This window comes from Panthera uncia, chromosome C2, assembly GCF_023721935.1.
Source record: "Panthera uncia isolate 11264 chromosome C2, Puncia_PCG_1.0, whole genome shotgun sequence".
Classification (NCBI taxonomy): domain Eukaryota; kingdom Metazoa; phylum Chordata; class Mammalia; order Carnivora; family Felidae; genus Panthera; species Panthera uncia.
Window position 1 is genome coordinate 54,060,384 of NC_064810.1, and position 11,892 is coordinate 54,072,275.

The 11,892-nt window shown below is 35.1% G+C and overlaps 1 protein-coding gene across 1 annotated transcript in view; it reads right to left on the reverse strand.

Moving 5' to 3' along the window:
* Positions 1-11,556, reverse strand: part of IFT57 (intraflagellar transport 57) — a 52,106-nt gene extending 40,550 nt beyond the window's left edge. Inside the window, exons 1-5 of the mRNA XM_049628136.1 lie at positions 11,226-11,556; positions 8,584-8,746; positions 7,641-7,759; positions 5,163-5,253; positions 896-964 (exon numbers count right to left, since the gene is read on the reverse strand). Coding sequence (XP_049484093.1) covers positions 896-964; positions 5,163-5,253; positions 7,641-7,759; positions 8,584-8,746; positions 11,226-11,437 — 654 coding nt within the window. The 5' untranslated portion in view covers positions 11,438-11,556. The remainder of the gene's footprint in view (positions 1-895; positions 965-5,162; positions 5,254-7,640; positions 7,760-8,583; positions 8,747-11,225) is intronic.
* Positions 11,557-11,892: the final 336 nt, after the last annotated feature.

Consider the following 11,892-nt stretch of genomic DNA (forward strand, 5'->3'; position numbering starts at 1 on the left):
TGCCCCTATCCTGCTCGTGGTCTGTTTCTCTCTTTCTCTCAAAAATAAATACACTTAAAATAAAACAGTTAAAACATTAAAAAAAATATTATATTCCATGCATACCTTTTTGAACAATTAAGTATCATTTATTTGAATATATATATAATGAAATACAAAAATCCTACATGTACTTTTGAAATATCTCATTGAGGGGCTCCTGGGTGACTTAGGTGGTTAAGCCTCTGACTTTAGCTCAGGTCATGATCTCTTGGTTTGTGAGTTCAAGCCCTGCATCAGGCTCTGTGCTGACAGCTCAGAGCCTGGAGCCTGCTTCGGACTGTGTCTCCCTCTCTCTCTGCCCCTCCCCTGATTGTGCTCTGTCTCTCACTTCTCTCAAAAATAAACATTAAAAATAATTTTTTTAAAAAAAGGAAACATTTCATTGAGTGGGTTCTCATTTATAGACTACATTTATTTCCTAATTAACATAAACCTACACTGACTACTTTATCCATATACCAGTCTTAAAATAATCCATTTTAATTTCAAAGAATTACCATTTAAGTATTTTCCTATAATCAAGACCATTCAATACTAGTCAATTAGAATGGAAAATAACTTGAAATCAAATAATGTCTTTCTATAATAAAAATGACAAATGAGTTATTTTCAGTTTATATGAGAAGCAGTATGTGGATTTTCCATGGTACAGATTAGAGGCTGTCTCACTTGACCCTCCAGATTTTTTATTTGCTATAATTATAACATTTTATATATAGGAAACAACTTTTGAGAGCTACTTTTCACATCATGCACAAAACAATGGCAAACAATGGTTTCTACTTGTTTCAACTTTCAGCAGAACAAGTATACTGATTGCTTGTTGGTCCTGTGTGTATTCCATGTAACTTACCAAGCGATATGTCTGGGCCTTCAAAACGTTGAGATCAATAAAGTTTTCTTCATTGTCTGTCTCCTCTTCCTTAGAAAAATAAGAGTTTTAAAAGTTAATAATTATAAAAAGTTACAATTTAAAAAATGTATTTCCAGTTTTTACGTACACAATATACTAAGCTCAATATAAAGACCAATGCAGGAAAGGGTATTTAAAAGCCTGGTAGTGTGTGTAAACTAGGGCATAATGTTATTAACGGGTCATCTGTTTTTAGAGGTTTTAATGGTGTCTTTTACAACAGGGCCTTTTTATAGTTACTGAAAAAAGAAAAACAAGGAAGAAGGAAGAGCCATTACTATAAAACTAGGGATAAATAAGCATAAGAATAAGAAACAGTACAGAGTGGTATATATGAAATAGAAAGATAATGGAAGGAGTTAATGTCAATTTTGAGTAACATGACTAAAATGGACAAAAATGAAGTTGACAGACACAGAATATTCTCACCTGCACTGTGGACCAATCCCATTAATTCATATTTTTGACATCTCATCTCTTATATGTTCAAGTTTAATAAATTACTAAGTTTAGTCATTAGTACTCTTTGGCCCATGGGCCCTAGGTCTATTTAAAGATATTAAAATATTAAATCTATTTAAAGATATATATTTGAGATACTAACCTTGTATCTTAGATATTAACTATCTTAAAGGATAGTTGATGTAGATTCAAAGTTGGTTCTGACCCCTGGGCCAATTGGTGTGGGCAGTAGGGTCAGAAGTGACCCTTTGAGAGGCAATCCCCTCCCCAATATACAGCAAATATGAAGTCTTGAGCAGGTTCTAAAGCATGAAGGTCAAAAAATTAGCTCCCCTTTCTCTTCAAATGTCTCTGTGGTGATAAGTGACATAGCGGGTGAAACAAATTTAACAATAACCCAGGCTTAAGGACGTGGTAATACAGCAAATGGAGCTTGGTCCTCAAAGGAAAAAATTATTTGTTGGACACTTCCACACATACAGTGATCTTTAAGAATTTAGAAGGATGTAAGACAGTGGTTCTCAAAATGTGGTTCTGAGACCACAGCATCAGCATCACCTGGGAACTTGTTAGGATGCAAATTCTAAGGTCCCATCCCAGATCACTCTGAAACTCTGGGGGGTGGGGCCACTAAGGTAAGTTATGAGAACTATGCTAATCTTTGGGGAACTGGAAAGATTTTTGTAAAATATGAACCAATGTAAATGCAGAGTATAAATAGACTCAACTGACATTTACTTTTTTATGTTTACATTTTTTTACATTTACATTTTTAGGGAGGAGGAGCAGTGGAGCATAGAGGTGTACACAAAATTGATGTAACTGTTTACATCTTAAATCTTAACCATAAATGCAGATGCACACCTTTGAGACGCGGCTCAGTTTATTGTGTGTTTGCACTAATGATGACCTACTTAACAACGAGAGTAAATGACTGAAACGCCAATGACTTGATGCCCATGGGAGAGAGACAAGTTTATTATGCTTTTACAATAACCTAATCAGTACAGTTTACATAGGGGATCAATAAATACTTGTTGAATTAGTACTGGATTAAACACTAATAGGCAAAAAGCTTTAATAGTAGGCAGTCAAAAAAAAGATTTGTTACTAAATATTATTAAGACAGTATTCAAAAGCAATTTGAATATAAACAGACTTACCAAAAAAGCTTTAAAATAAATGGAGTATTCTGATTTTGGTTATTTAGAAGACACTGAACAATTTCCTACTGTTTCTTTGCTTAGCATATACCCTTTTACTTCTCTAACTGCCAATTACTAAGTATATGATTATATACAGCAGGTAAAAATATTGTTTTGTGACCAATACTTGTTTTACCTTTTTAACAGTTATCAGTGTGTCCTACCTTGATATGACAAGTCTAAAACTGAAGGATTCTAGTTTCTAGATGATTATAGCAGAATTTTACTCTGTCAGAAATTAATCTTTTCCATCCTTGAGCCACCTCAAACTCTGGCAACAAAATAATGTAACATCCCACTGTCCAAATGCTTTTTAGCACTGATCTCCTTAACAAAAGGAATGGGAGAGGTAACTGAGGGCTCCTTAGAATATGATAAGAAAAAGAAAGAAAGAAAGAAAGAAAGAAAGAAAGAAAGAAAGAAAGAAAGAGAAAGAGAGAAAGAGAGAAAGAAAGGGAAAAAGAAAGAAAGAAAAAAGGAAAAAATTCAAGAGACTTGACATAAGGGAACTAACTAACAGCCTCAGGCCTTTGAAGAAGGCCTTCAGTTTGGTCTTATGACAGTAGAAGGACTTTACCTTATAGTTGGGAAGAAATGTGCAAAGAGGCTGCTTTCTAGTTTGTATCTCTAATTTACATACCTAATGATGCTGCTTTGGACTTCAAAGGGTTCTCAGAAAAAAATCAGCTATAATTTCTACAAGTTACACAGCAATTTACTGACAGCTGATTTGGTAGTCAAATATTTAATGAATATCCACTTTGCACCAAGCACTGTACAATAACGTAGAGGTACAAAAAAAGTGTAAATTTGGTTTCCACCTTCAGAGCTTTCTTTCTGGCTAGTAGGTTTTTGTACCTTTTTTTTTTCCCCTGACTGGCAGGTTTCAGTTATGTCTCTGAAGCTAAAAGTTGATGCGCTAGGACCAGGTTTCTGTTCATAAACCATTAACTAATAAACAGTTACTAAAAAGACAAGATGAGGAAAATACCTGAGTAAAATTAATGAGGTGAACAATTGGCAATATGTGAGAACTTAACATTCTCTGGGCCTGAATGAAAAGATCTATTACACAAGAAAAAAGTCTAAACTCCTTAAAAATGGCGAAAATGATCTGGACTTGGTCTATCTTCCTTGTTAATCTTATCTCACACACACACACACACACACACACACACCCCGCCTCATTTAGGGTATCTGGCCCCAGTGGTCTTTTCTCAGATCCTTGATCAAGCTAAGCTCCTTCCTGCCTCAGAGCCTTTGTACATACAGTTCCACCAGCGTCTTGCCCAATAGGTGCTCAATAAAACACATGCAGAATGAATATACATTTACCTTAATTTTTTAAATGTGTCATATTTAAAAAGATATCTATTAAATTCATTAGTTTTACAATGGTCTTTTTCCTTCTGTAAATAACAGAATGATCTTTTTTATATTTACAGTTTAAAATATTTATGCTCTGATAAGACACATTAAAAACTTTGATAATACAAAGAAGCACAGAAAAGAAAATAATCATCCATAATCTTTCTATCCATATGTAACTAATGTTGACATATTGTTATTTTTTCTTTTTTTGTATATTTTACATACTTGAATTTATGCATACAGCATAAGTTATCATCCCTATGTCAATAACATTTCTTTGTAAACAATCTTAATGGCTATACAATATTCTACTATTTGGATATAGTCTAATTTATTTAATGGTTATTTTCAGCATTTGCTATAAAATGATGCAGTGATTAATATCTTTGTAGTATATAATCACATAATAAATTAAGCTGAAATATAGAATATACTTATTATCTACTTATTTAAAAATTCACCTTGTAAATGTAATTGGTTTATGACAGTAAAGTACACTTTAAAAAAGGGTTTTTTCCTGCTATTTCAATTTCAGATCACATTATACTTCCTAAAACACCATGGTCAATCCATCTCTGGTTATGAGAAAGTGTTCTTTGTCTCTACCATGTTAGTTGTCTAATCTGTTATAGACTTGATTATTTAGTTTCAGAATATAAATAGAATGTTAAGAATGGTAAAGGCCAAGATACTGCCCAACAATTTAAATAATGTTGGTATTTATAAGTATTTTTAAAAATTCCTAATGGGTGGTACTTATTCTAATTTTAGAAGCATACAGAAGTCCCTGAGAAATGAATACTGTTCTTATGAAGCAGAATATATTAATCCTAAATACTACTGTTCTTTTTAAGTTCTTTATTATTTATAGCCTATTTAAAATCAAGAATGGTTGCTAATAAAATGGTTACTCATATAACTAGCAGTTCACTATTTCCTGTCTATAGTTTAAGAACCTTGACTATATCAGACCTCAGTCATTAGAAACCATGAGCATTAACTTAACCAAAAGTCTAAACAACTGATACTGGGTACACTATTTAAAAGCTTTTCTTCTCTAGAAACAATGAAACAAAATATATTCCTGAAAATGGAAATCTGGGGGAATTAAGGGAAGGGAAAGAAATCCAAAACAAAAACAAAAACAAAAAGTTCAGCAACACACATACCACAAATTCTTCATCCACTTTATTTAATGTTAATTCTGCATCATCTTCTGGGACAGTTTCTTCTTCTAATTCTTCCACTGGGTATGTTGGTCTAAAATAATAAAGGTTAGTATGAGAGGAGAGTTAAAAACAAAGCATTTTAGCATGACAAAAAGGTATAATGTGAATATTAAGAATCCCTTCTACACCAGATATTATCCTTTTCTACCTGCCTTCCATAATCACCATTACATGTTTGATGTACTCTTTCTGAAACTTTCTACATAAAGAAGCAAAAATGTTTCTCTCCAAATTTAAAGAATAAATTTACACAATTAGGATGGTAACATGCATATAGTTACCCAATATACTTTTTTCACTTACTAATATACCACATTTAAGTACATATACATTTTTCTCTCCCCCCCACCCCCCGGCACTGTATTCCATTGAACTGTTAAATAGTACCATAACTAATTTAATTAGCAACTATGGATGAACATTGAGGTGGTTTCTGGTTTTTTTTACTAAACAATTTTACAAAGATCATCCTTGTACATTTATCTTTACATCTATCAATTACAATTAATTTATACCAGTAAAACGAATAGCTGGGTCAACAACTTTGTACATTGTATTGTTTTGACGTATATCACCAAAAACCAACTTCCAAAATGTTACCCTACTTCACATTCCCAAAAACAGTGACTCCATTTCCACATGTTCACCAATATTGTAAATAAATGTTAATCTTTGCCAATCATATACATGAAAAATCTCTCTTGTTTTATTGCATTTCTTTCACAGGAGAATGATTGAACACTTTTTCATGGTTTAATCAGTTATTGGTGTTTCTTTTCCAGTGAAATGTCTATTTATGCCCTTTGCCCTTTTGTATGTTAAGAAAATGGGTGCTTTGCTTAACTTGTGTTAAAACTATTTTTTCCAGTCTATTACTTATATAATCTTGGCCATTCAGGATTTTTACAATTCTTGTTACATAGACTTGGCAACCTCTTCTTGCATGGATCCTAGCTTTTCCCTCACATGACACATCTCAACCACCTTTGACTTTTTAGTACTCCTACAGTTTCATTTTTCACATTTACACCTTTCATCAATCTGAAATTTATTTTGATGGAATAAGAAAGGCTCCAGCTTATTTCCAAAATCTAATCAGTGGTCCTAATACTAAGTATTGAACAATCATTTCTCCATCAAGATTAGTGACATGTATTTCCCATATTAAAAATACCCAAAAGTACTTAGGTTTATTTCTGGAAACTTATTTTAAAAATCTATACCTCAGACAGGTTAACAAAATATAAAAATCAACATTTAAAAAATAAATTTCCTATTTTTTTATTAATTAGAATTAGATAATGTCTAAAAGGCAATGTTCTTCTAGGATTTGTTTTGACATATTTAATAAGTAAAATAGTCATCTATAAATATGTAACTTCTATGTAAACTACACATTACATAGCTGACATATTCTCTGATGCCTATTTTCAATATTTTCCCCTCTTTTCCCTCCCCATATATTTACAGTCCTTATAAATTATCAAAATCACAATACGTGGCCAAGAATTAGATATGCCTACAAATAAAGGAAGTACAAAACTGAATAATGGTTGAGAAACAGATCACTTCAGGTGAATTTAGAACACATTGGACAATAAAATTAATAATATTTAAAAATGCCAAATGGAGTATCACATCTCATAACTTTTCTTGGAGTCCAATAAAGAAGTAATCTGAATCATATAGTTATTCCTTATACCGCACTAACTCATAATATTTAGGTTGAAGCATAAAATTGCCATTTTTTAGTTCATTAGTAGATGAATATTAGTTATTTCATATGGTTTAAAATGCTGTGAGCATCTGTGATATACAAAGTGCTATGCTAACTGCTATACAGTATATATGAAGAGTTTATAGTTTCTGGCAAGAAAGCCTGAGCTGAAAACAAATGAGTTTAAAACCAAGGGATAAATATGATCATAGAAATATAAACAACACATCACTGTCAAGTCAGAGAAAGAAACAATAAACAAGATCTAAGAGAATGTCAGGTGGCTTCTTCAGATGGCTATTATTCTTGGCCAGTATCTATAAAAAAAGGGAAAATCCCATTTTAAAGTACTATATTAATTTCCATTTTTTCCTTAAATCTACAGCTATCAGTTACCACCATGTATATTCCATCTTTGTGTATATAAATAAAGAGATCTTGAAAAAATTTCCTACATTGATGAAGATATTCATTTACAGTTGAACCTTTAATAATTATTTAAATTTGAATTGGGCAAGAGCATGATAAAATCAGATATTCCAGTTTTGTCTATACACAGACATTTTTAATCACTTGTGGCATTTTCAGTTTAGAATAGTCAAGAGGAAGTACTCCCTGTCAGTTCAATTAAACAGCTCTGAACCCACAGAAGAAAAAGCTATCCACATAAAATTACCATTGTCAGGTTGGGTAATTTTTACCTTTTCCAGGTGAAACCAATATATTTTAATGCTTCTTCAGCTAGACAGTCAAGAACATAGCATATATGTTCTCCAAATCCTGACTTTAATTTTGAAGGAGGAAAATCTGCAGTTCTACCCTGAAATACAAAAGATATACAGTGTCTTATTTGTTATTTATATTCCATATGTCAAAATATTTTAAGCAAAGTACTCCTGAAAAAGTCTATTGCTTCTCTATTTCTCAAATATGGTTTAAAATAATGAACTATATTGCTTCTTAGAAGTCCATCTTTTCTATCCATTGATACATACACTAAAGGAAAATGAGGATGTTTTATTGTCAAAGGTATCAAATTGAAAGGCAATAACCCCATGACAGAACAAGTAACTGATCCTATTAGGGTGAAAAAACAAAAACAAAAACAAAAAAAAACAGTAAAGCTACTAGCTTGGTATCCTATCATTAAACAACCATAGGAAGGACAGAATGAATCACTTGTCAAAAGTTAATAACATGTATACCAAAAGTTCTTACTGAATGCCCCCCAGGAAAAGTCAGAAATGAAAAGTACAACCAACCGCTATCATGGTCTATTAAATCAAAGTTCCCTTTCAAAATACAATGTTTCAGCTTCCTACTAGCATTTTTTAGAAGGAGAACTAAGTATCCATAAATTTACCTCTGAGACATAACAAGATTAAGAAAAATATTATTACTTTGGGCTACAAAGAGTACATTGAACATTTTTAGAAGTGGCATTAATATTATAATACCAACCATTCTGAGGTTTTATCTGAAAAAAACCCAAATATAATTTTACATACGTATGTATTGGGTGTGTACAGATATTGTTATTCATAGACAATTCATCTAAAAGGGTAGCATCTATGTTGTTGAATTACCAATATTAAAATTCATAACTTGACAACATTCTGAAAGAAGATAGTTATTTACACTTACAAAGGATCGAAGCTCAGATAATATGTTAGATATAGTTGCATTAGGGTCATCATATTCTTGAGGTTGCTCAAAGGGGCGTCCTGCTTTGTTAATCAACCAAGCAGCAAGAGTGCAAAACATGTAGAACTGTTCACCAGGGTTGGTAGGCAGTGCAAAATAGTGTCTGTTTCAAAACAAGGGGGGAGGATGGAATATGAAATATTTTAATGGCTTTAATTTTAATTTAACATTTTTAAATTTAAAAAAAATCTGCAATTCACCCTTTGAAGTTTCCAGTAATCCACAACACTCATATTAAAGTTTTTAATCAACAGGACTAGGGTAATTACTACTGTACACAAAATATTAGATCAAAGAACTTACACTCAAGTAAATGCAGGGCATGTTAAAAAACTGATCATGTACAACTTTTGCCAAAATCATTTATGTCAGGAATAATTAATAAGAGAGTACCTCTTGAAAATGGTAATTTGGAATTAAAGAGAATTTCAGAGTTTAACAAAAGACCTTTATGATTATTCACTATGCATTTTTACATATTTTACAATGTCCCTGGTATCTTTACATACTGTTCCTAACCTATCGGGTATGTTAAACAGTTGTTCTCATCTTGGCTGCATAGCTGAATCCCCTGAGGAGCTCCTCAAACTATAGCTACTGGACCAAGCATTGCTTATTCCCTCATGAATTAAATCAGAACTTCTGGGAGTAGAGCCCCAGTACAAGTATGTTCCAAAAGCTTCGTATATGGTTTTGAGATGCAGCCAGCCTCAATAACCACTAAGTAGCATATCCACAGTCTAACAAACATTTATTGACTTTTGCTAAATCCCTTAGCCTACTAAAAACAGTCCTAGGAAGATCAATATGATTTATACTTAAATAGGTTAAGAATAAAACTTGCTAACAACATTTGAGTCAGCTGATCAATGATCTAATTTTGCCCTTTTATGTGCAGTTATTGCCATTATGTTCATAACTGTATTTATAGCTATTATAACTATTTTAAATAAGAATCAGCAGTCTACTCTTTCATGTTTTCCAAAGTTTGTCCTGCAGGGTAAGTGTAAATGTTTTGAAAGGTAAGAGATGGCTGGGAAGAAAAAGGTAATGAAGTTCTTCCAGGTATATGTTCACAACCCCTTCAAAGTACCCACTGCTAAAAATTCATCTTTTCCTTACTGGCTGATGACAACTCCATGACACAGGACTGGATACTGAAAGATCCTCCAGACCTAGTAGAGCGGTTTGCAAACTTTAGCATGCATCAGAATCACCTGAAAAGCTTGTTAAACACAGACTTCTAGGCTCCACCCCTAAAATTTCTGATACAGTAGACCAGGGAAAGGGCCCGTGGAACTGCACTTCTAATAAGTTCCCAAGTGATACTGCTTTTGGTCTGATGACCACACTCTTGAGAACCATTAAATTAGGATATTGCCACTCAAATCCATGATTCAAAATATCCTGCTGAACTCCTGAGGAAATAGTACTGAGGTTATATCACTAGAGCCTTAAAGCCATTTTCTTTTAGTTTGAAAAATATACTTGGGGGCAAAAATGCATTTTTATCATAGAAAATGTTGGTTATTTATATTATCCTGTTTAATTCATTTATGTAATAACTCTCAATCTCACAATTTCTATCATGGATCAAGCAACACTACTTTTTCCTCTAACTTTTATTATAGACCGACTTAGCAATATGGGCAGTTTACATAGAGCCTACATATCTTAAAATTCAAGCTATTGGAAGAGATCGACTAATGAGATCAAAACTGTCATGGGAAATTATTTTAGCCAAGCTATACCCATTCAAAGAAATCACTACAGATTTTTAATCTAAATTGCACTTTACACAATAAACAAATCTAAGTATTAGCTTATTTATCTGACTATCACTAAGCTACACTAACTGGAAGAGAAAGTGCTAGCTGTGCATTACCCTCAACAACTAATGGCATTGACTTCAGGATATGATGGACTGTTCCCCACCAGAACAAGGGCAGAATTTTAGGTTGTACGATAGACACAGTTCCAGTAGCTGTCGTTTCATTTGTCTTTTCCACTTCTTAGTTTCTGAGAGTACTGTTACTGCAAAGGCAGGAGTCTTTTAAACCATAACAATTAATCAACAAGTTTACTTACTGCATATAAAGTCGAGCAAGGTCCTAGGTACCCCCAGTTAACCACTTGTAGAGACAAATTATCTCAGAGGAAAACAAAAACTAGAAGCAGCTAAAGTGATATTCATCTTTGGGAATGAGATTATGGGTGATTTCAGTATTTTTTTTCTACACCCTTTCTTGTGTTTTTTTGAGTCCTCTACAATAGGTTCTTTTACAACTTTTATAATCAGAAAAAACAGTTTGCATTTTGTGGAGGTGCGTGGGTGCTTTAAAGTCTAGGAAAGCCGTCTTCCAGTCTTTTCTGCGTTTCTGAAACTTTACTCTCTCTAAAAAACACCAAGTCTCAACTCTGTGAACTCCGTGGCCTCTGTCGCCAAGTTCGGGGGGAAGTGCCCCTTCCTGCCTAGGAAGATGGAGGCAAGTGCAACTCGCGTTCAAGGTTCCCCAGAAGGCGGAGGAGGCATCTCCCCGGGCCTGGCCGGCTCCCAGGCGCTGGAGAACGAGGGCACCCACCTGGACGGGGGCTTCAGGTTGTTCTTCCGAAGGAGTTCCTCCTCGTAGTGGAGTAGCTTCAGCTTCTCCACCAGGTCCTCCATCACCACGAACATGTGGTAGGCCGCACCAGGCCCCCGCTCCACGACCACCTCCCCGGCCCCTTCGCCGCGGGACCGAGACACCCCATCCTCCAAACCTGAGGGCGTGACCACTGCCGTCGCAGCCGCCATCACAGAGCAGGCAGAAAGAGCCCCGCGTGGGCTTCGGCCCACAGACTTCGGCCGCCTGAGCCGCCTGCGTTGCCGCAGACGGGACCGCAGCGACCGGTTACCAAGCGACCGCCGAGCAACCCGTCTCCAGGGAAACTAGACCCCGCCTCCCTCCCGCCCTGTTTTCTTCTAAATTCCCTCCAACCAGGGCGGGCTTTTTGGATGACGTCACGCCGGGACAGCGCCCCGAGCCTCTGAGGAGGAGATGGCTGAGAGGCAGTCCCGCCCCTCGTGGGGGCGTGGCCTTCCCCTCCCCCACCCCCCCGTCGGGTGCACGCCTCCTGGCAAAGGAGGGGCGGAGCGCATTTCTGCTGAGATCTCCCTGTAGCTCTTAGCTGGCTGGGAGCTGGTTGGGCCTGCTGGTTAAGGACCGCTGCCCCGCGGGCGTCTGAGTTAGCCACGGGTAGCCTTGAAAA